We start from the raw sequence: 24,135 nt of genomic DNA on the forward strand, positions 1-24,135 counted from the left end.
CATGCTCCGGGTGTGTGTTCATGGTGTGTTTCACTTCTCACTGCTGTGTGTGTGCACTTGGATGGGTTAAATGCAGAGCACCAATTTCGAGTATGGGTTACCATACTTGACAAATGTCATGACAAAAAAAAAAAAGAAAAAAATATTGTGATGTCTGAGAAAGCAATCCATTAGCATTCCCATTTATCGCAACGGCAGTCCAGGAAGTGCATGACTTGCATCATGCCATTTTTGTTAATGTTACCAATTACTTATGTACTAAGGTAAAAGGTCAGGTTTTACAATAAGGCCTTTTTTTTAATGTTTTGTGTTGGTTATGTACTTAGGTAAAAGGTATTGTTTTAAATAATTTTGTCAATTTAATCAACCCCAAACTTCTGAGCAAACAGCATCTAAAATAAAAACCTAAATGCTGAATAAACCTCAGCTAACCTCTATCAATTAATCTGGTATGTTTTTCACTCGTGCTCATCATCAATATCTCCTCATGCTTCCTCTTTAACAGTATCACACATCTGTCCCTTATGCTTTGACTTAAATTGCACATCTCTTTCCACCAACACCTTTCTGCCTGCTTTAACTGTAGTATTAGCGTCTAGTGTGACTGGTGCTCTCCTCTGAGCCCTGATATCATTCTAGAACCATTTGCTAGAGTTGGGAAAACATGAAATCCTGCATATTCATGATGGTCAATACACTCTTTTGAATAGCACTAATGAAACTCAAATTATTAGTCTGAATTGTATTTATAATGACCCCAAATACTGTTCAACCAGGAAGTAATAATCTTTGATATCATTTGTACATTTGAAGTTTTTGTTTTTTAGTTGTGTTTTCCACACAGAATGCACAAAAAAATGTACCTTTAGAGGTACTTCTGGTGTAGTAGCTTTAAAAGGTCAACTTTGTACCTTATCTACCCCTAAAAGGTGCATATTAGTACCTTAGAGTGGTAATATGTAACCTCAAGGTACTACCTTCAACCTTTATTAGTAAAATAGGTACAGAAATGTCCCTTCGAATGTGACTTTGAAGTTGCCGTATCCCTAAAGGGAACTTTTGCACTATTTTTTGAGAGTGCACTATGACCAGTTACACTAAGAGTTTCGGCTCCTCCCAGGATCTGACGCATGAATAATAAAGTTTGAATTTCACAGCTGAAAATGGCTCATCACCTGTTGTAGTCGCAGCTGTCTCCAAACGCTGCTAGTGAACCCTTCATTTATGCGGGGAATTGAACACAAATACACTTGCATAAAAACTTGCAGACAAAGTATAGAAGAATAGTCTGGGTTTGGTAAAACTTGCCGACACTAAGTCTCCACAGAGCTTTATGTGTCCTGTCCCTTCGTGACAGCTGCTGTCTAGAATGGCCATCACACTGGGATCCCTTTCTTCACAACTAGGATTGAGGGATGACAGAGGCAGTGGGGGTGGACAAGAGCAGGAGGGTTATATTTAGAACGGCAGTATTAAATAACAGCCCCTTCACTCTGGGAATCTTTTCGGTACTCTGTCCTTTTCAAGCCCGGCCGGTGTGGCGAGCAGACTAGCAGCCACCTTCTTCCCTTTTTCTTCTCTTATCTGTCAATTCCCATCTTGAAACGCAACAGCATGGATCCTAAAGACATAAAGGAGGAGCTACGGCTGTTCCAGAGCACCTTGCTTCAGGATGGACTGAAGGAACTTCTGAATGAGAACAAGTTTGTTGACTGCACTTTGAAAATCGGCGACCGCTGCTTTCCCTGCCACCGCCTGATCATGGCTGCCTGTAGTCCTTACTTCAGAGAGCTCTTCTTCTCTGAAGATGGCAAGGAGAAGGAAACCGGCAAGGAAGTGATTCTGGATGACGTTGATCCAAATATCATGGATATGATCATCCAGTATCTGTATTCCGCTGAGATCGATTTGACAGATGACAATGTTCAGGAGATCTTTGCAGTGGCAAACCGATTCCAGATTCCCTCAGTGTTTACAGTATGTGTGAACTATCTTCAGAAGAAGCTGTCTCTGTTTAATTGTCTCGCCGTCTTCAGGCTCGGCCTGGTCCTCGGTGTTCCCAGGCTCGCCATAGCGGCACGCGATTTCATCGCTGACCGATTCGAAACCGTGGCGGCTGAGGACGAGTTCCTTCAGCTGGCACCTCACGAGCTCTTGGCTCTGATTGGTGGAGACACTCTTAACGTGGAGAAGGAGGAGGTTGTGTTTGAGTCGGTGATGAAGTGGGTGCGCAACGACAAGGCCAAGCGCGCCAAGAGTCTGGGCGAAGCGTTCGAGTGCATCCGCTTCCGCCTTCTTCCCGAGAGGTACTTCCGGGAGAAAGTTGAGACTGATGACATCATCAAGGCAGATCCAGAACTCTTGAAGAAACTGCAAGTCATCAAAGAAGCCTTCAGTGGAAAACTCCCCGAGAAGAAACCCAAAGAGAAGAAGGAAGGAGAGGCTGGAGCAGAGGAGGAAGTGGAGCTGCTGCCGGGTTACTTGAACGATAATCGTAGACTTGGGATGTACGGACGAGACCTTATCCTCATGATCAATGACACGGCTGCTGTGGCATACGACGTGGCTGAGAATGAGTGTTTTCTGGCTGCGATGGCAGACCAGGTGCCGAAGAACCACGTGAGTCTCTGCACCAAGAAGAACCAGCTCTTTATCGTCGGTGGCCTGTTTGTCGATGAAGACAGCAAAGAGTCTCCTCTGCAGTGCTACTTCTACCAGGTACAAAATAACTTTAAAACTAGGTGCTGGTGTGATGGTAACCACACTAGTCTCCATGGTCTTCACCAAGAGGATCATGCTGGTCCACTAGCTAGACCAGGACCAGCATGGGATCTCTATGGTCTTTTGATGGGTCTTTGAACTGAATTAAATTTAATTAGCAAACGTCAATCAATTTCCAAGGTACTTTTCAAAGTTTTCAAAGTTGTACAAATTAACACGAATGCATTATAAACAAATATGAATTAACTATATATATCAAGTCAGTTTCATTTATTTAGTGCTTTTTCAATACACATGGTTTCAAAGCAGCTTTAAAAGAAATAGAGATGTTACTATTAATAATATCTTACGAATTTAGCAGATTAGAGCTGGATGATAATATAGTTCAAACCTTGCGACACCATAATCTAGCAGTTTCATTTATAAAGTACCTTATGCAAAAATACAGTTTGTATGCAGATATATCTAGCTTTATGTAAAAATATGGGTGATAATGTAGTTACATTTGACAATATATGAAAACAATATTAGTCTACAATATTATAAATTTGTTTATAGATGAAAAATAATCTATATTAATAAATTAGTTAATTATTAGTTAATGATATCTTCTCTTAAACCAGATTTTAAGGAAATTATTTGTAATTTTAAAACTATTCTATCATATCCAGCTGGACAGTATTGCTGCTGACTGGAAGGCAATGCCTCCTATGCCCAGCCCTCGATGCCTGTTCTGTATGGGGGAAAGTGAAAACCTGCTGTTCGCCATCGCTGGCAAAGACCTGCAGACCAACGAGTCCCTCGACTCCGTCATGTGTTATGACACTGAGTATGAATTCAAAAGCTTTGTCTGTTCAACTGCTGATTCTGCTCTTCACACTTGATTGCTGGCTCGGATCTGTGACTTCAACAGTATTTCATGTCATTGCAGAAAGATGAAATGGCACGAGACCAAGAAACTTCCTCTGCGTATTCACGGCCATTCAGTTGTCTCACATAACAACCTGGTGTACTGCATCGGAGGAAAGACAGATGACAAGTAAGTGAGTGTGTGCAACTGAGATCCGAGGTGCTCAGGAACATATGGTGTAGTTTGCAGCTGTCTGCGATCCATCAAAGTTCCTCAAAAGTCTTCTGTACAATGTGACACTTGAAGGGCTCTTATAATGAGAAACAATGGTGTATTAATCTTTTCAGATAAAACAGCTTGATGAAACGTACTCTTCAGTCCTAAGCATTTATTGACATTTATTGGCAGCTATTACTAAACATCAGAAGAACTAGTAAAAAGTAAAGAAAACTTGCCAAACTGTGCACTGTTCTTGTCTGTGTAGCACCTACACTCTGCATGTTTGAAACGAGTGGCTTAAGTTTATATTGATATAAATACATAATAGAAAAGTACACAATTATACATTGTATATTTTTTTGTTAAAAAATGAATGTCTTTTAAGTCAGGAAGTCAGACTGAGGTGAAGCACAAGCCACTACATTTTAAAGAAAGATTACAAAACAACATTTTTATTTAAAATAACATGAACCAATGGATGTTTCACAATAACACCAAGAATGTACTTTAAGTCAGTTTTTATTTCATATTCAACAACAAAGTCGACAACATTTGGTGCACTGTAAATTATTTGATTACAAAAAAAATCTTAAAGTAAATAAATCTCTTTTCTCTCACACAGCAAAGCTCTCAATAAAATGTTCGTGTACAACCACAAGCAGTCAGAATGGCGAGAACTGGCTGCTATGAAGACACCCAGAGCGATGTTTGGTGCCGTAGTTCATAAGGGAAAAATCATTGTAACTGGGGGAGTGAATGAAGACGGACTCACGGCTTTATCTGAAACCTACGATTTTGGAACAAACAAGTATGATTTCTCACCAGTGCTATTTATAAATTATTAAAGTAAATATTTTGAACTGACATTTATTTTTATAGATTTGTTTTTTATTTTAGTTTAATTTTTAAAAACTTTTAATGTGCTTTTTCATTTTTATTTTAAATATTTTTATTTATTTTCCATTTATTTTTATTTCAGTTATAGTATCTTTAGCTTTAGCTTTTATTTATTTTTATTTCACTTTTAGTTTTAGTAACTTATTTTATTTCAGTTAGATGCCAAGGCAACATCTCTAATTTAGTTTTCTCAAGTTTTTCATTTAATACTTTAATATTTTATTTTATTTCAGCTTTATTTCAATTAATTAATTTTGTTTAAAGTTTTAAACTTGGCTAACAATAACAACTAACAAACAACATAGATTCTATGCAATTTACGGGTTTGCTTGTGATATGAAACAATAACATTGTATCTACAGAGACGTACCATTCTAGATGTCGTCTTCCTGCGCTTATCCATCTCTTCACTGCTTCTGCATGTAGAAATGAAATATGTATTTTGTATAACATTAATATTATTTGCTCTCAGGTGGGACACATTCACAGAGTTCCCTCAGGAGCGCAGCTCTGTGAATCTCGTGAGCACCGGAGGAAACCTCTTTGCCATTGGTGGCTTTGCTATTGTAGAGCTGGAGGACAAAAACATCGGACCTTCTGAGATCACTGATGTGTGGCAGTAAGTCATTCCGATCCTGTGTCCAGCTGTTTCAGAAAGGAAAAAATATTTCAATTAATTAGTCAAGTTCCAAGAAAGTGCCCTGGAATAGATCCAGGATAGAACTGAATGTCAGTTTTATGTATTGACCTGTTTTCTTTCACAGGTATGAAGAAGACAAAAAGACATGGAGTGGCATGCTGAGAGAGATGCGCTATGCTTCCGGATCTTCCTGCGTTGGTATGCGTCTGAATGCTGCCAGGATGCCCAAACTTTAAATCAACCCCCTTTTTTTTTTTTTTTTTTTTTTTTTATGTGACCCCCTGTGGCCATGTGACCTTTGACCTCGGCACACAGCTGTCTGTGGTCAATTATATCTAGTCTAAAATGAGAAGCCAAGGGAACTAAACCGTTTTCATAAAAGTGCAAATAAAAAGCTTTTGGGTTCCCTAAAGTGTTTTATTTTTACATTTCAGACAAACACAGGTTAATGTGAAATGTGTGTGTATGTGTGTGAACACGAGCCATTTCTCATTTAATGCTTTGACAGAACCATGTAAGCAAGAACAAGTGCATTTCTGTATTGTTATTATACTGTAATAATAATAATAATAATTATAAAAACTCTAGTTCTCTACTTCAAAAATACTAGGTTACTTTGTGTGTGTGCATATTTTGTAAAATAAACATTTTAAACCATATCAGCTTGTGTGTGTGTTTTAAGCAAATAGATTTCTCTGACTGGTTAGTTACATTATTTTAACTGCAACATCTTTGTATTTTTAATTTTTAATTTTCAAGTTTACCTATCAGTTTCTCCATGCATCCCAATTGTAACACTTCTTTCTATATTACTATTTGATATTTTTTCTAGAACCTTTATTAAATTACTAAAATATATACAGTATATAAATTCATATTTATTTCTAGCAAATATAAAATATAGTTGATACAACACAACCTTTTTTTTGCTGCTAGTGTTTCTTTGAGAGCTTGAAGTCAATGCTTCACAAGGTTTCTCCAGTGCAGGACTGAAAGCCTCTCAGTAGCGTGGTCTCATCTGGTCTGTATATCTGTTTAGAGGAGATCTGGAGCGGGAACGATTCCCTCTTACATCCCGACGCCTCTTTGATTCTTGGTTGGGAGACTGGGATCGACAGCTGCAGGAGTGCAAAGATGTGGTTCCATTCCTAAAATGATTCACCTCCTGTGTGAGAAAGAATCATAAAATAGTTCTGAAGATGCAGAAAATTAACTACAAGAAGAAACAGGGTTTAAGGTCTTACTTGACGCAAAACAGTGTTTGCAGTCAAACTGTCAGGAGAAACATCTGACTGTCTGCAGGTTGGACAAAGGTGTCCGTCAGACTCCAGCAGACACTTTCTGATACCTGACACCAAAAGATTGTCAGAAACAGCCTGTTTGCTTCTGACTGATGTTTGTTTGATCATCACAGGAGCTGCTCCTGCAGCAGGGAATCATCACAGCATCAGTCAGCAGATCTTTACAGATCAGACACAGCAGCGCGGCAGGAACCGGATCAGATGAGGATGAGGATGAAGGCTCATTCTGGGTTGAGAAGGGTGGCTTCTCTTTCTTCTCAATCACATAGGCATCGCTAAACAGATCAAACATAACATGATTCAAACAGAAACTTTAACAAACACTAGAACCTGCAGCAAGGCCAAGTACAGTAAACTCACGCATCCATAACAGGGATGACGTATATCCCACTGCTGTCCATCATGACTCCCTTTCTGTCAGGATCATCCACCTCCACCAGGAAACTACGAGGAATCCCTGTGCATTTCCGTATGTGTTTATGAGGAACAAAACCTTTGTCCTGTGAATTCATGAATGTAATTCAAACTCTGACAGACTGACGGGGGAAAGAGCTCAAGTTCACAGCAGCTGTGATCTCTCAAAGCCCAGTTACCCCATTGCTCGGCCAGTTTTTAATGTGATGTCCAGGAATCCTGCAGCGGAAGCAGATGTAGTTTGGGGGAAGCAGCTTCAGCGCATCACTGATGAATGTCAGAACCTTGAGCACCTCTCATATTTCACAGATTCAGTCACCGTCAATATCTGAACACTCACCTGCTGGAATAATAGCTCAGACCTTTACTGGTACATCACAATTTGAGTTTGTCCTCCTCTGATGCATTTGCTTCGGCCAGATTCTCAGTTTCACAGGCATTTGCATATTTTAATGTTTAGCACTGAGACAGACAAACCTCCTGGAAGAAGCTGCTTGTGTGTCGTTGTGGCTTCAGAGTACATGATGTATGATATTCAGCACTTATTGTTTTCATTACGACACTTCATATGCAAACACTGAAGTTCATTACAGTGCAGCAGAGTGTATTTCTCATTGTTTTCAATACCTTCAGAAGCAGATCCAGCGAAACTGGTGAAGAATCACCAACCTGCCACTGAAATAAACATGAACACAAGAGGAGTTTTACCTCTGAGACACAAGGCTTATTTAGGACAATAGTTAGGTCAGTCACATAGAGTTTGGAGACCAGAGACATGAACAAGACACACAGAGACATAGATGAGACATGAACGAGACGCTCGTCTACGGAAACCCAATCAGAAAGAAGATGCACAGCCTTATTGTGTAATGTTCCAGTAATCACACAGCAAATGTGGTTATAAATACAGAAAATGTAAGATAAAATTATACAGTCGTGCATATAGAACAAAAATATTATTTAAAACCGTTCAGTGGATGTGGGCTTACCTTCGACTCGCAACAAGCAAATGGCTTGTCCTGACAGTTTGATCAAAAACAGTGTAACATTATAAAACTTAGTAACTGTGGTAATCTGTAATATACTGGAGAAGCCATTCGATGATGATAGAGTACAAAAATAACCATACGAATTGAATATTCAATAAAGAACATTTCCAAATACTGTTATTAAACATTAAGACCAATGCAAACACTTTTCTACACACTGTTTGTGAAGATCCACGTGATGGTTCAGGCCGAGTACTGCAAAACCAAACAGCAAAGAGATCAAATGACTAAAACACTAGTGACAGACTGATGATTCTTCATATTACATCTAAATGATGAAAGTTGTGCTTATCTCACGTGACTTACTTGACAAATCTTGTGTTTGTGGATTTGAGCCCAACAGCAAGGATTAGTCTGATGATGACTGATGTGATGTTGGGAATGAGAGCTTCATCATCAGTGTATTCTTACACCAAAAAAAATTTATAAATATGAATAATTATTAATCTTTAAAAATATGGTTTAATATATGTTTTGTGTGGTTCCTAATAAACACCAATTATTGGATTTTTTTAAAAGCTATTTTAGTTTAGTAACAGTTGCTTCCTTGTGCTTCAAAATTTCTCTAAATATAATTTTTGGCATGCTAGTATGTGAGTGGTGAGATTTTTTAATCAAGTCACCCGGGAAAAAAAAAATCAGTATGTTTATGCTTGATACTGACATCAAATTTATGCAAACTTATGGAATGGATGGTTATGAACAGGTTGACTTATGTTATTAGAAGTAGAGCCTTTTTTTTTCAGCATATCAAAGTGGATTTCGAAAAGGGAGAAATACGATGGATTCAATCTTGTGTTTGGAAGCTAAAATTCCAAAAGCTCAAATTAATAAAGAGGTGCTTGTGGGAGTCTTTTTTGATGCGGAAAAAGCTTACGATATGTCGTGGAAAGAGGGGCTTTTAAAAATTGGAAAGCTTGAGAATTTAATACTAGATTTTGTTGTTTGTTTGTTTGGAAGAATTATTGTAGTAGTAGTTGGTGCTTTTTTTTTGTTTTTTTTTACTTGTTGATGGTGGTACTACAGGGGGGTGTTGTCAGTCCAATTCTTTTTAATTTAATGATAAATGACATCTTTCATAACGTTGATACTGGAATAGGAAGATCATTGTATGCGGATGATGGAGCACTATGGAAAAGGGGGCGCAATGTTTTTATTTGTAGAAAATAAAAATGCAAAAAGCAGTGAATGAGGTAGAGAATTGGGCGAATGGTTGGGTTTTCTGTGGCAAAAACACAAGTAATATGCTTTTTTCGTAAAAAGAAAAATAATCCAAGCTTGAATGTCAAAATGTATGGTTGTCAGCTAGAAGTTAATGTTAACAAGTTAACAGTTCTGCAAACAAAACCTTACTTAAAAAGATAGAAGTAATACAAAATCAAGCTTTACGGATTTGCTGTGGTGCATTTAGATCTTCTCCAGTGGCTTTGTTACAAGTTGAAATGGGAGAATTGCCTCTAGAACAGCGTAGGTTTCAGTTGAGATTAAGGTACTGGTATGGTGTAAAGGGACATCTAGAAAACCATCCAGTTAGACTTGTTCTGAAAGATTGTTGGGAATAAGAATACAAAGAAATAACAAGCTTTGGTTGGGTAGTGAGGAAGGAGGTAAACAGCTTGGAGATGAAAGACCATGATATTGCTCCTCCTGTTGCTATTCCAGCAGTTCCCCCTTGGTTGTTCCCTATGATACTAATAGATTTACAAATTCACAAAGTAATAAAAAAAATAAAATAAATATGGAGATGAACTTGACAACTGAAGTAGTAGTTCAACAATATATAATTCAAGAGTATTATTCTGTGTTACAGGTATTTACAGATGGGTCTAAGGAGCCAGAGTCTGGAAGAGCAGCAGCAGCAGTATATACTCCTACTTTCAAAATAAAAATGGCAAAAAGATGATCAGATCATGTGTCAGTTTTTACTACTGAATTATTAGCTGTCATCCTAGCGTTACAGTGGACTGAAGAAGTTTAGCCAGAAAGAACTGTGATATGTACTGACTCAATGGCTGCGATCACTAGTCTACTAAGTGGTAAAGTGTTACAAAGTTTGTTTAGAATAAGGCAGTTAAGGACTGAGGTAAGATTCCTCTGGGTGCCTGCACATGTGGGTGTGAATGGAAATGAGGAAGCAGACCTGCTAGCAAAGAAAGCAATAAATCATCCACAAATAGAAATTAAGTTAGTGTTAAGTAAAGCTGAATTCAAAAGACTGATTTCATCAGAAGTAAGAAATGGCAACACTTGTGGAATAGTGGGTCTAAAGGAAGACGTCTATTCCAGATTCAGGAGAGTGTTGGAAAGGAGAAGAAAATATATGGAAATATAAAGAAAGATTCAAAGACTGAGAATTGGACATACAGTGTTTACATATAATGACACTCAAATGAAACGAAACCCAAAACCCAAATCCTATTTGATTGTTGTCCGTTTTAAGCTTCCGTAGTCTCTAGTTCAGGCGGCTGATGTTTTTACCCAGAATGCACCGCTGATCTTCACGGCGCCATCTTTCCAGACCTGCGCGCTGAGGACACGAGACCGAAAGTCAATGTTGTTGATGTTCTCTTCATTTTGGTAGCATTTGTTTAACTTGGATCAAACATGTAAGTTATACTTCCTGTCAAATATATATAAAAAACAACCTTTCAGTATGAGTTATACAAAGGAAAGAACGAGATGAAATCTTAAAATACTCAGTAATGGACACATGTAGCACGTTAGCATGCTAACCTTTAGTCATTCAGTCATTAAAAGGCAAAACGTTGAGCTTTCATTGCGGGCATGAGCAAATCTAACTAATTGCCTGGGTTTCTAAAGCTCAAATTAAATAAATATACAGTTTAAACAAATTGGGATACACAAGGTGTGCTGCCGTTAGGTAAAAAAAATGTGTAGCCTGAATGCACTGTAAGTCGCTTTGGATAAAAGCGTCTGCTAAATACATAAATGTAAATGTTGGTGTTTTCACGTGTTTTAGCTCAAAGCTGAGTGCAGTGAGACCTAGAGAACACATCCAGCATCGCGAAAAATAAACACTCTAATGTCGTTTTACCCTAAAGTTATTTATAATCTCAAAGGTAACACAAAAACAAGTCGAATAGACGAGACATGTTAATGTTGTTCTGCTGATAGGGAAAGTGCCTACTGTGACAGTGACGCTTAATTAGAGCATGCTAAAATAAAAACTGTTGACATGAAGGAAGAGGACTTGCTGCATAAGCAATATGAAATACTACAAATACTCTGTTTGGTGAACTATTGATAATATGTCCCAGTTATAGTCTGTTAGTGTGTGTAATAGTGTTGTTACGCTAGGTTTTGATGGTGTGTTGAGTCTGTGAGCACAGATGTGTTGCTGTAATAGTGTTTGTTGTGTTCTGTGCCTGCAGTGTGATGGGGGTGAAGGCGCAGCGTCCTCGCTGCTTCTTTGACATTGGCATCAGTAATGTGCCAGGTGAGATTCAGTACCTGAATGCGATACATTATCCTTCTTGAAAATGTGGGACGTATTTCCCTGTATAATATAATGGTTTTCCTTCCTCAGCGGGACGAGTGGTCATCGAGCTTTTCTCGGAGGCGTGTCCCAAGACATGTGAAAACTTCCGCTGCCTGTGCACGGGTATTTATATATACATATAGAGAGAGAGATGCAGTACAATTACTGTCTCTTCCAGGTCTGTGTTTATGCATTGCTTTGTTGATTTTTTCCATTTCTGTCCCCAGGTGAGAAAGGAATTGGTAAGACTACCCAGAAACCCTTGCACTACAAAGGAAGTCTGTTCCACAGGATAGTGAAGGACTTTATGATACAAGGAGGAGACTTCAGTGAAGGTACCACTGTCTTTTTTAAATCACGTATATCATATGTGTGATGATATTTGACAGAAATGTTTGCCTTAACAGGAAATGGTAGAGGTGGTGAATCTATATATGGAGGTTTCTTTGAAGGTGAGTGGGCTTTTTTCCACTTTATAAGCATGTGCAAATTAATAAAAGATTGCATTTTTTTTTTTTTTAAGTTCCAGAGTAATGTCAGATTTTTCAAGTCATTTTCTTGAGATGATTCTTTATTGACTTGATTGACCAGGTTCATAAATCAGACTAAATTAAAACACTTATATCTAGTATGATTTTAAGGGTCAACATGAAAGAGTTTCTACGTTTCGGTCAGTGTTATTTTAGTATTATTTATACGTATTCATTGCATTAATTAAAGTTTTCACTTAGCTTGTATTTCTGTTTAATTTGTTTTTGCTTTACGTTTTTATTTACTTTTATTACTTTCTAGATTTGTATTTCTATTTAGCTTTCATTTTTGTTTTGGTCATTTTAGAACTTCAACTTCAGTTTAGTTCTATAGCAACATTTCTAATTTAATCTTTTTCAGTGTAAATATTTATATTTTATTTTAGGTGTATTCCAGCACTTTTTAGTAGTTTTAGTTATCAATAACAACAGTGATTTCAATATTCTGACATTTTCTTTGTCCAGATGAGAGCTTCTCAATGAAACATACCAAGGAGTTCCTGCTGTCGATGGCAAACAGAGGGAAAGACACCAACGGCTCACAGTTCTTTATGTGAGTCCAGCACACCTGCTTCTAATGGACTGCACCGCCCTCTTTGAAAATGGACGATGATCTGTGACTATCGTTTTCTTTTTTGCAGCCTCGATGTAGAATAGATGTATATGTCCTCCTCAGTGCATTGGTTTGGTCTTGAACTAGATATGAACTGCAAATGATAATGTCTCCGATCGATTTATGGTGTGCATTAATCACTGTTTTTGTGTTTGTTAGATTTATATTTACATTCTGCCTCACTGTTTTGTGTCCCTGACCATAGAACTACAAAGCCAACTCCTCACTTGGACGGGTAAGTGTGCAGCACAACATGTTTATCAGTTTTTGATAAAGTAAAATATCTTATGCAGTGTTTAACAGGTTTTGTTGCTTTTTTCCACAGACTTCATGTGGTGTTTGGTCAGGTGATCTCCGGCCAGGAGGTGATCCAGATGATCGAGAGTCAGAAGACGGATGCCAACAGCCGACCCTACGCTGAGGTCAAAGTGCTCAACTGTGGGGAACTTGTTCCAAAATCTAAAGGTGATATTGCAGATTTTCTTTTCTCATGTTTAAGGCTAGAAATATATATACACATGCATTTTTTTTATATTTGATGCAAATTTATTATATAAAAAAAATTGGCAATCAAATGAAGGCATAAAGCATTAAAATTTTAGATCTAGTCATGGTTCTTCCATCTCATTCATTTTATGTTGACTTCTACAGTCAGTTAATTAAGATTTGACAAAAGAACTTATTTAAAAAGTGAGTACAATCAATGCACATCAATTGTGATAAAACTGTCCAGTGTTATGGATGTCAGTATTTAATAGTCACTATGATAACTTGTGTTATTCACGACTATCTTGAGAATAGACTGGATTTTAATCATTTATGCAGAATGTTCCTGTAAACTTTTATTAATAATAAATTACGATTGGCGGTGCAAAAAGATCACACTTAAATTTAGTTCTACTGACGCATTTTTTACAGTCAAATTGTGATAATGTGTTCTAAAGTATTGCTTCAACTTCTGTCCTCCAGAAAAGAAAGAAAAGAAGAAGCATCAGTCATCCAGCGAGAGTGACGACGACTCTTCTTCAGACAGCTCCTCGGGGTCAGAGGAATCAGAGAAGGAGAAGAAACAACGGAAGAAACATAAGAAGGAACACAAGAAAAAGAAAGAACAGAAACACAAGAAGAAAGACAAGAAAGGGTGCAGTTGCCATATTATGATGGGAGTCTTTCACCCTACAACAACGCTAATATAATGTGCTTCAAAATTTGAAGTATTTACTTTCCATGTTTTGAGCACATCATTACTAAAAGCTCAACACAGTACCAAGTTTATCACGGACATATTAAGCAGTCTTTAAATGTATACAATTAAAATTTATTTAGAACAAATAACAATATCTGAAATAATTTTGCCAACCAATAATTATTTTTATTTTTTTTGTACAAAACATGTTCATTCTTGCCGAAAGTAATTTTTAATGTAGTCATTCTTCAGAAGAGTAAGAATTTCAACATGTCTTTTTCTGTAGGTCTGATGAGGAAGAGGCTGATCCCCAACCCGTGTCGACCATCCGCCCGGAGGAAGTCCCGGCTGTTCCTGAAAACCGCTTCCTAATGAGGCGAAGCCCCCAGAAGGCCAAAGAAGAGGAGCAGGGGAAAGAAAAGCAAAAGGAGGACTCCGGGAAAGACAGACAAAGAGAGAGAGACAGGGAGAGAGAGAGGGAAAGGGACAGGTAGAATGTGATCTGTTGATACTTCATTCAGTAATGTTGTGGAGGATCATTTGTTGTACAGACATGGATGAAATGCTTATTTTGCTCTCCAGTTCGTAACTTGTAAATTATATTCCAGACCCATGGTGAACACTCGGCCAAACCGCACGAGACTGGTGATGACCAGGTCAGGGCGCAGAATTAAAGGAAGAGGACCGAGGGTGAGAGAATAAATATGATTTGCTTTGAAAGGCAGATCGTGAGAGTTAAATGTGAATTCACTCAAAACGTTTGGGCTCGGTAAGATTTCAAAAAGACATCTCTTATGCTTAGCAAGGCTGCATTTATTTGATCAAAAATGCAGTTAAAACCGTAATATTGTGAAATTTTAACAATTTAAAATATTTTATTAAATGTAAATATTCCTGTGATCACAGCTGTATTTTCAACATCATTACTCCAGTGTGTATTGTATTGTTGTTCTTTGGAATTAATTTTTTTGTAATTGTTTGATGTTTATTAAATTTTTGTGATTGGGAATGGTTTTTTTGTATAATTTTTTTTTGGTAAGTGTGATGCACCATGAAGTTCAAAAGAATAGCATTAGTTTAAAAATAGAATTTAAATTTAGAATTTAGTCTTTACTGTTACTTCTGGTCAATTTCACACATCCTTGCTGGATTAAAAAAAAAAAAAAAACTGATCCCAAACTTTTGAATGATCAATGTTTTGTTTTACATATATCTTCTATTTGATTTTAGTGAATAAAATGAAAGCTTATTTTTATTATTATTATTATTATTATTATTTATTTTTATTTCTGTAGCGCTACCGGACACCATCTAGATCTCGCTCACGGTCATGGGATCGGTTTCGCCGCAGTGAGACGCCTCCACACTGGAGGCAGGAAATGCAAAGGACACAGAAAGCTAAAGCCAACACAGCCGCCACCCAGGATCGATGGATCAAAGGGGACAAGTATGTCCAGTTTTTACAGTGCGCACAATTATTGCATCCAGGATTCATGAAATGAAATTTGTTCACTCAAAAGTAAAATTGTTTTCTTGCCCTTGTGCTATTCCAAAACATTACTTGCACTCAAGAGTTATCTATATTATATAATTTAAATAAAAATATATTACTTAAAAATAAATCTTTCATGTTTTTTTGTTTTGTTTTGTTTTTTTCAGAGGAGATATGTCAGAGGACAAGACCGAAGCCACTGATCCAGCCAGCGAGAACAAAGCTGCAGGACAAGAAGCAGCAAAAAAGAACTCTGAACGAGAAAAGAGAGATGCAAAGCGGGACAAATCACGCAGTCCCTCCAGAGGAAGAGATCGGAAGAGGGACAAACATCGCTCCAAAAGCAGAGATAGGGATGCACGGAAAAAGACCGATGCAGATGCGGAAAAGAAAAAAGCTCGCAGCCGGAGCAAGAGCAATGAAAAGAAGAGAGAAAAGGAAAAGCACAGTAAAGCGGACGACAAACGCGGACGCTCAAGCAGCAAAGACAGGAAAGAGAACGATGCCAAAGAGCGTGACAAGGAGGGCGAGGAAAAGGACAGAAGCAAAGAACGGAGCAAACCGCATTCAGAAGGGAATGATAAGGAAAAGTCAAAAGAGGTGGAAAAGAAGAAGAATGGAGAGCAGCGACGTGACCGATCTAGAAGCAGAGAAAAGGGTCGTGATGCATCACGGAGGTCCAGGTCCAGAGGACGCGACAAGCGTGGCCAATCACGCGACAGAGGCCGTGACAGACGCCACAGCAGCAGTCGAGACCGAAGGTCATCTCGCCGGTCGAGAAGCAGAGAGCGAGACAGACGAGACCGCGGGAGAGACGCAGAAGACAGAAACAAGAGGAAGAGTGCAGAGGAGTCAAAGAGCAGAGGACGAGACAGGAGCTCCAAAGAACGATCCTCCCAGAGACCGAGAAGCCGAGAGCGAGATGATCGGCAGAGCAGCAGGAAGAGGAGAGAAAAGAGTGACAGCGGAAGCAGCGATTCAGAGAGCGATGCTGATAAACAGAAGAAAAGAAAAAGGAGCGAGAGTCCGAAATCTAAAGAGAGAGCGAAGGACAAATCTAAAAGTCCAAACAAAGATGTGAAGAAAAAGGACTCCTCTTCCAGTGACAGCGACTGAGAGGCTGCATGTACAACTCCATTTTTTGTTTTCATTTTCCCCATCAGTGACTCGCTGTACAACGTTGGATACAAAGAGACATATTTTAGTCATTGTGTGAAACAGACGTGCCCCTCTCCTGAATGCCTGGAATATTTTTTTAATGACTGATACGGATCGCAGTGTCCTAATTTGTTTCAGTTGAATCAGTTATTTTTGTCTTGCTTTTATCTTGACATTTGTTTTCATTTTCTTGCCCATATCTTGACATAAACGTTTAGTGAAAATGGTTGCTTAATTGTTTTTCTGTCCAATCTGAGCTGTGTTTTTTAAAATGGGTTTGTTGGGGACGTGTTTGCATACAGTGGAGTTTTGTAAGGGCTTTATGTTTGTAAGGAGATGACAATGTTAGGTTCTGTTGAATTTGACAAATAAAAATTGATACTGAACCTGTGAACTTCACTCTCAGTGGTCCTGTTTATTGAAGTCTCTTCCTAAATTTCTTAAAGCACAATAAGGATGCAGAATTTATTGGTAGAGGTTTTGTTTTTTCTTTCATTCTTTTTTTTTCTTTCATTTATCTGTATTTAGTTGATATAAAAATCTGAAATTGATTTTTGTTTTGTATCTATAATATTAATGCACAATGGTAGAACTAAAATTAAAGTTATAAAATAAAACTTTATTAATATTGGCATTTATGTTTTACCTATTTTTATTCTTTTCATAATCTTAAATCTTCTAAATGTTTATACTTAAGGCAAAACTGTTTTTATGCATTAGTCATTTGTGAGATTGAGCCATTTTGCTTCCATAACTTTTCTTTCAGATTATTGGAAGGAAAACATCCAAAATACACATTTAATATATCTTAAAAACATTTCTCAGACTGAGTTTTTCCCCTGCACTGAGTCAGAAATCGCCACTTCAGAACTTACATGCACTGAATTTTACAGTTTTATTTCTGTCTACTGAAGGTTTTTACAGAGGGGTTTGTTCATATGTCATTGTATTTATTTTCTTGCTGTTGACAGTATGTATATTCATAGAGTGATAGAAAGAGATCTTTAAAATCCTCTCAGTACAAACCTTTAATATGTCAACAAAAGGAAACCACACTTTATCCAATGTTCAGATTTGTCTTCTGGAAATTAGCGCATATTTAATTAGATAAAGCCTCATTACCATATTTAAAAAAAAAAATCAGAAAACGTTATACGAAACGCAGCCGCTGCTAGCCAAATGGGTGCCCTAAGCTTTAAAAAAAAAAATCCCCCCCACCCCCAAAAGAAATCTCTACTAATATCCTCCTGAGATCAAGCTATGGAGTTTTTGCCTCTGTTGTGGACATTATTTTAGCGAATTTCTCTGAGACTGTACATGCCAAATTTTTCAGTCTGGATGTCCTGCACAAGCACATTTAGGGCTTTCCAGAAATACCAAATGATGGTGTTTCACCATGAACCCCCTCTCCTTGGTTTTTACCTGTACCTGACTGTACATCCTTATAGAAATATGATAATAGTTTGTAATTATAATTTAAAATCTGAACTTTCAAAATTGTTTGTCATAAATCAACATATCAGGAAATGTTTATGGGGTCAAATAAATATGACTTCCTGTTATGAAACAGGACATCATTTTACACGTCGACTGTAGAGGACACCAGGACTAAAAGCATGTTTACTGTATTATGCATTTTGGGAGACAAAAGAATTGCATAGGGAAAAAAATTATACTAGCAATATTCTTATGAAATATTAGATATTATTATGAAAATCTGGCCAATTACTAGTCCCATTATACACTTCTTTTTTCAACATGATGTTCCAACAAGAACTTTAATGTGCAAATAAGATACAGTGTTATAGATAACATTGTGCTTAATGGAAAACCCAGTTTATGGACTTTTTGAACACTGTGTGTATAAAGCAAAATGGTATATCAAATCATTTTTTTATATATATTTTAAAACGTTATACGAAACGCAGCCGCTGCTAGCCTATTGGGTGAATTATGAAGGATTTTATTTGATTGATTAAAAAAAAAAAAAAAACATTGTTTTTGCCTTTTTATGTCTATTCTTGTCATTTTATTTTTAGAAAAACTCAGTTCTGGTCTTCTCTACAGAGGACATAGCATAACAATTTTTTTTTCAAAAAAATTTATTTTACCTTTTTTTTTCTCTAAACAATGTAATGACATCAAAAATACAAATCGACATAGCTTTTTATTTCTGTTTTTCAGGAGGATAGGGGTCAAAATTTAACTATAATTAAATATAAAAGTAAGTAAATAAATAAATTGTATTATTTACAAATTACAATTGTAGCTCTAGACAGTTACCTATGGCTATGTCTTTATTAATACAGTTGTCTAATTGATTTTATAGTCTCAAGCATTCAGAAATCATACAAAAGAAAATTAAGTAGGTTTACTATGATAAAACCATGGTTTGTTTTTGTAAGGGTTGTGATAGCCTCTATAATTTCTTCAACAGAAACATGTCGACGTCATCATATAGCAAAAAGCTGGCCAAAAATGAAAGATTAAGTGAATATTTGAATTAAATGTTTGGCCAACAAGGATTTGATTGTCCTGTAAGTGTAACAGCAGCAATAACCAGGCCTTTGGCTCCCTTTGCAGGGATTTGTAATAACGTCTAATGTACATAAATTGTTTATTTTTTATTAGCCTACATTATGTATTTTAACAGCCTTATTAACCAATCATTATTGCCTCACTGTTTTTATATAATGCATTTTAAGTCATTTTAAAGGCTATTGTTGGCTTAGGTCTGTTTTTATAACCACAAAAAAAAAAAATATATATATATATCTTAAAACTTTTTAGTAAATTATTATTTGAAGTAACAAAACCATGGTTAATTTGCAGTTACCAAAGCTAAAAGAATGATAAGTTTTAGTGTTATTCGTGTTAAAACCATGCCTAATTTTCGTAAAGGAACATGGAAACTCAGAGAGAATATTAGATGCGTTGGTGATGGTGAAATTATTTCCGACATTAAAACACGCTATTAACGTCAACAGCCAAAACAAAAAAGTTTCACAGGATTATGAATGTGCCTGAAAGTTATGCACGGGCTTCGTTTTCATCTTTTCTTTCTTTTTTTCATCTTTTCTTTCTTTCTTTCATTTTTTTTCTTTTCTCTGCGGCGGATTGCTGATGTATTTTCACTGGCATAGATTTCCATCCATCAGTTATGATCATTTGCATTCAGCAGCGAACAGGGATGGTGCCCCCCTGGGAGTTGGTGCCCCACGCAGACTGCGTACTCTGCGCATAGGGAGCGGCGGTACTGACAAAACAAATGTCTTAATGTACTGATTATGGTACCACGTGATTATTATTATTCTTACCATATTCAAGCTTGAAATTAGTGTTTCAGTCATAAATTGTGCTGACGCAGATTTGTGCGTTATTTCATGCCTTTATGACTCTACTACTCTAAAATATTTACTTACAGTATCTATATTTTAAGACTATTCCGTTCTCATTCAGAATACACTGATTCACTTTGAAACAGAAAGCGAGAACGAACGATTCTAGCGACCAATCAGAGCCTACCAAGACGTTTGAGTGACGTGCGCGGCAGCCAATCAGAGACGAGCCGTCGCTTGCGGGGCACCGGCAGTGACTAATCATGTTTTGTGTTGCAGGCAAGTGTCGGTCTCGAATAATTAATTCACTCAGGCTGCCGCTCCAGGTCAGTATATATTCGATTTGCTTACATGCATCTCGTTATTTGACTTTCCGAGACTGGTATGTTGAATGCTGAACATCTTTTGTGTCGCTCATTGTGTCAAGAGTGTGTTTTTGTGTCAGTTCCAGCGCAGAATGAAGACCTTAGTAGTGTTCGACTTCGATTACACTATAGTGGATGACAACAGCGACACATGGGTGATCCGCTCCACTCCCGAGCAGACGTTACCGGACTGGCTGAAGAAGTCATACGAGAGAGGCCGCTGGACCGAGTACATGGCTCGAGTCTTGACCTACATCGGAGACCAGTCCGTCCAGCCGGGGCACATGCGCGCGGTCATGGAGAGCATCCCGTTCACCGACGGCATGATCGAGCTCCTGACCTTCATATCCGAGAACAAGAAAGACATCGACTGCATCATCATCTCCGATTCCAACAGTGTCTTCATAGACTGGGTTTTGCATGCATCTGGGCTGAAGTCTGCCATAGATGACGTCTTCACCAACCCTGCCAGCATCGATGCGCGCGGCTACGTGAACGTGCGCTGCTTTCACGCGCACGACTGTCAGCAATGTCCCGTAAACCTGTGCAAGAGGAGGGTGCTGCATGACTTCAGAGAGAAGCAGGCCCAGGCTGATGTGCATTATGAGAGGATTTGCTATATAGGAGATGGAGGAAATGACTTTTGCCCCGTTCGAGAGTTGAAAGAAGGAGATATTGCAATGCCTAGGAAAGGATTCACCCTTGAGAAACTGTTGTGCAAAGCCATTTCGGAGGATTCAGAAGCACTGCATGCAAAAATCATGCCTTGGGCTAGTGGCAATGAAATCCTCAGGGAATTAACAGCTCTGATTGAGTGATATAGTATTATATGCAATATTGTGACAACTGAACTAATAGAATATCACATGTTTATTCTGCACTAAATGCATCGTGTGCATGAATGGGCATCTTATGATAGCTCATTTCCCCCTTAATCTACTTGATCAACTAATTTGGGCGTGGTGTAATATCTGTCAGAAACAAGTTTATGTTTTGTTTTCATTGCACATTTTAAAATGTCATGTTTTGAACAGTTTTACATATAATTGTTAGACAGCTGACACTGATTTTAATCTTTTTGAGGTTTTAAATAATAATATAAGCTCACTGTTTGAGGTGCTTGTTATTTAATCCACTGAGGTTTGCTGCAGAACATTAAAATGATCAAATGTAAATGTTTTAACATGCTGGCAAAGTATTTATTCTAAAATTAATGCCATTATTGTCATGCCATAAGAAGTAAAGCAGCATGACGGTGACCCTAATCTTTAACACTGCAGTTCGGTACTGCTAAAATAGTTTAATATTTCAATGCAAAAGATATAAAACCAACCATATTATTAATATAATTATTAGAAACCCTATCTGCATGTTAGTACCATATTTGTTTCAGAATCAGAATCAGAATGAGCTTTATTGCCAGGTATGTTTACACATACGAGGAATTTGTTTTCGTGACAGAAGCAGAAGCTCCGCAGTGCAACAGAATGACAGAAACAAAAAACACACAATAAAAAGATAAAAAAAAAATACAAAAAAATACAAATCAGTAGGTAAGGAATGACAATATACAAATTGACAATTGTATGGCAGATATATTACGAGTCAGTTATGTATGTACAGGTATATTATGTGCAAAAAAATAATAATTTAATTGTACACTAATTATGTGTGTTAGATAATAAGTATATGTGTCTGTAAAAATAAATAGTTGTAATGTGTTCCACAGTTATTGTCAAGGTGTTCATTAGATGGATGGCCTGGGGAAGAAACTGTTCCTGTGTCTGGCCGTTCTGGTGCTCAGAGCTCTGTATAGCGTCGACCAGATGGCAACAGTTCAAACAGGGAGTGTGCTGGATGTGAGGGGTCCAGAGTGATTTTGCCAGCCCTTTTTGCTCACTCTGGATAAGTACCAGTTCTTGAATAGACGGAGGGTTTGTACCGATGATTTCTCTCTGCAGTCCGGACTACCCTCTGTAGTCTTCTGAGGTCAGATTTAGAAGCTGAGCTGAACCAGACAGTTACTGAAGTGCAGAGGACGGATTCAATGATGGCGGAGTGGGTAGAACTGTTTCAGCAGCTCGTGTGGCAGGTTAAACTTCCTCAGCTGGCGAAGGAAGTACAACCTCTGCTGGGCCTTTTTCACGATGGAGTCAATGTGAATGTCCCACTTCAGGTCCTGAGAGATGGTGGTGCTCAGGAAACCTGAATGACTCCACTGCAGTCACAGTGCTGTTCATGATGGTAGTGGTGGGGAGAGCAGGGGGGTTTTCCTGAAGTCCACGATCACCTCCACTGTTTTGAGCGGGTTAAGCTCCAGGTTGTTGAGAGGACACCAGACAGCCAGCTCTTTAACCTACTGTCTGTAAGCAGACTACGTCACCATCCTGAGTGATGCCGATGAGTGTGGTGTCATCTGCAACTTCAGGAGCTTGACAGAGGGGGGGTCCTTAGATGTGCAATCATTAGTGTACAGGGAGAAGAGCCGTGGGGAGAGAAACACAGCCCTGGGGAGCTCCAGTGCTGATTGTACGGGTGATGGATTTGTATTTTCCCAGCCTCACTAGCTGCTGCCTGTCTGTCAGGAAGCTGTTGATCCACTGACAGACGGAGGTGGGCACAGAGAGCTGAGTTAGTTTGGGGAGGAGGAGGTTTGGGATGATATTCGCATAAATACAGTGGACCCCAAAAGTCTGAGAGTAGGGTTTTTATTTTAGGGTTATATTACTATTTTCTATTAGGTTTTATTTCTATTTTTAAGTTGATTATATATTGCAAATAAATATAATAAATTGCTTAAATAATAAAATAAATAAATGCTGTTGTTATGATTAATAAAACACTTCTTTTCAATTTGGTGTCAGACTTTTGGACCCCACTGTATGTTTGAGTCATGTTTGGAAAGACAGCCGGGTCATAGTTACTCGTGCTGAGTCCTGATAACAGCATTTCGGGGTCAGATGTGTCACTCTTTGACTTTAGATAACAGTGTTGTGAATGTTTGTTCCTGAATGAGCTTGAATGGTAGATGTGTAAATCCAGCCTGGTTCTTGATTCAGAGCGTTGTATTCAAAGCAGAGATGAATAGAGAACAGGGACTCTAGTATCGGCTTATAAATAAACAAAGTTTGCATGTCAGAAAAGTTTGTTAATATGAACGGAGCATCGCCATATTCTCCTAAACTGAGACTTTGTTCCTGTTAGTATTTACAGCAAATCTTGTGTCCTTTGTACTTGTGACACACGGGCCATTCACATGTTTAGTGTCTGATTATAAAGGAATAAATTACCCAGTCTAAGTTATGGCTTGCCTTTTGTTTCTTTGAATAAATGATTGATCTGAATGGAGGTTAAACTAAGCCTAGATAGCAGCCATAATGTAATGAAGCATAAACTGAGTCCAAAACATTGTGGACGATGATGTTATTAAGGAACAGGACCTGGCTGGACAAACCTCTAAAATCATCAGTAATAATTATAGGTTATATGATGTGTTTTCTTGTACAGACGGCTTCTTGGTTTTGTTTGGGATTAAAAAATAATACTCAATAAAACAATATTCCAGTGTTCTCTAACTGAAAACGCCTGAAATATTTAGGCTGTTAATAAATTGCCTGTGTTTTAGCAAAGTGCTGAATGTTAAAAATGTTTGTTATGATTATTAAAACTGATGTTTTTTTTGTAAAAAATATAAGGGTGTGGGGATGTGAGGATTCCGTGTTGAACTCACTTTCCCATGATTCTTCACCCGGTCTCTGAGTGACGTCATAACAACGCGACGCCATCCCTCGAGTCGACGCATGTTCGGAGAGCGTTTAGTGTGGCGTTCGATTGAGCTCAGATAGATTCAGAACGCAAGCAAA

General features: G+C 37.9%; 3 protein-coding genes and 1 pseudogene across 3 annotated transcripts; 3 read left to right on the forward strand and 1 right to left on the reverse strand.

Moving 5' to 3' along the window:
* The first annotated feature begins 1,500 nt into the window (after positions 1–1,500).
* On the forward strand, positions 1,501–5,986 carry LOC109048280 (kelch-like protein 41b). The gene is made up of 6 exons (XM_042725357.1): positions 1,501–2,718; positions 3,393–3,550; positions 3,653–3,760; positions 4,413–4,598; positions 5,160–5,306; positions 5,452–5,986. The coding sequence occupies exons 1-6, from the start codon at positions 1,615–1,617 to the stop codon at positions 5,561–5,563; spliced, it is 1,815 nt and encodes a 604-aa protein (XP_042581291.1). The 5' UTR covers positions 1,501–1,614; the 3' UTR covers positions 5,564–5,986.
* A 341-nt stretch (positions 5,987–6,327) lies between these two features.
* Positions 6,328–10,834, reverse strand: LOC109048503 (annotated as a pseudogene).
* Positions 10,550–16,968, forward strand: LOC109048502 (peptidyl-prolyl cis-trans isomerase G-like). The gene is made up of 13 exons (XM_042725359.1): positions 10,550–10,697; positions 11,484–11,548; positions 11,639–11,713; positions 11,818–11,925; positions 11,998–12,042; positions 12,586–12,673; positions 12,939–12,968; positions 13,059–13,198; positions 13,703–13,874; positions 14,206–14,409; positions 14,528–14,609; positions 15,215–15,366; positions 15,579–16,968. The coding sequence occupies exons 2-13, from the start codon at positions 11,488–11,490 to the stop codon at positions 16,525–16,527; spliced, it is 2,106 nt and encodes a 701-aa protein (XP_042581293.1). The 5' UTR covers positions 10,550–10,697; positions 11,484–11,487; the 3' UTR covers positions 16,528–16,968.
* A 3,123-nt stretch (positions 16,969–20,091) lies between these two features.
* On the forward strand, positions 20,092–21,455 carry LOC109099434 (pyridoxal phosphate phosphatase PHOSPHO2-like). The gene is made up of 2 exons (XM_019112944.2): positions 20,092–20,233; positions 20,353–21,455. Exons 1-2 carry the CDS (start codon positions 20,171–20,173, stop codon positions 21,088–21,090), a joined length of 801 nt encoding a protein of 266 aa, XP_018968489.1. The 5' UTR covers positions 20,092–20,170; the 3' UTR covers positions 21,091–21,455.
* The last annotated feature ends 2,680 nt before the right edge of the window (positions 21,456–24,135 follow it).

Source organism: Cyprinus carpio, chromosome B6 (assembly GCF_018340385.1).
Source record: "Cyprinus carpio isolate SPL01 chromosome B6, ASM1834038v1, whole genome shotgun sequence".
Lineage (NCBI taxonomy): Eukaryota > Metazoa > Chordata > Actinopteri > Cypriniformes > Cyprinidae > Cyprinus > Cyprinus carpio.

Excerpts from the sequence above, each read along its gene's own strand:
- LOC109048280 (XM_042725357.1), top strand. The coding sequence starts at position 1,615 with ATGGATCCTAAAGACATAAAGGAGGAGCTACGGCTGTTCCAGAGCACC. Across the intron at positions 3,761-4,412 it reads GGAGGAAAGACAGATGACAA|CAAAGCTCTCAATAAAATGT; the intron begins GTAAGTGAGTGT and ends TCTCTCACACAG. Across the intron at positions 5,307-5,451 it reads GAGATCACTGATGTGTGGCA|GTATGAAGAAGACAAAAAGA; the intron begins GTAAGTCATTCC and ends TTTCTTTCACAG.
- LOC109099434 (XM_019112944.2), top strand. The coding sequence starts at position 20,171 with ATGTTTTGTGTTGCAGGCAAGTGTCGGTCTCGAATAATTAATTCACTC. Across the intron at positions 20,234-20,352 it reads CACTCAGGCTGCCGCTCCAG|TTCCAGCGCAGAATGAAGAC; the intron begins GTCAGTATATAT and ends TTTTTGTGTCAG.
- LOC109048502 (XM_042725359.1), top strand. The coding sequence starts at position 11,488 with ATGGGGGTGAAGGCGCAGCGTCCTCGCTGCTTCTTTGACATTGGCATC. Across the intron at positions 11,549-11,638 it reads TGGCATCAGTAATGTGCCAG|CGGGACGAGTGGTCATCGAG; the intron begins GTGAGATTCAGT and ends TTCCTTCCTCAG. Across the intron at positions 11,926-11,997 it reads AGGAGGAGACTTCAGTGAAG|GAAATGGTAGAGGTGGTGAA; the intron begins GTACCACTGTCT and ends TTGCCTTAACAG.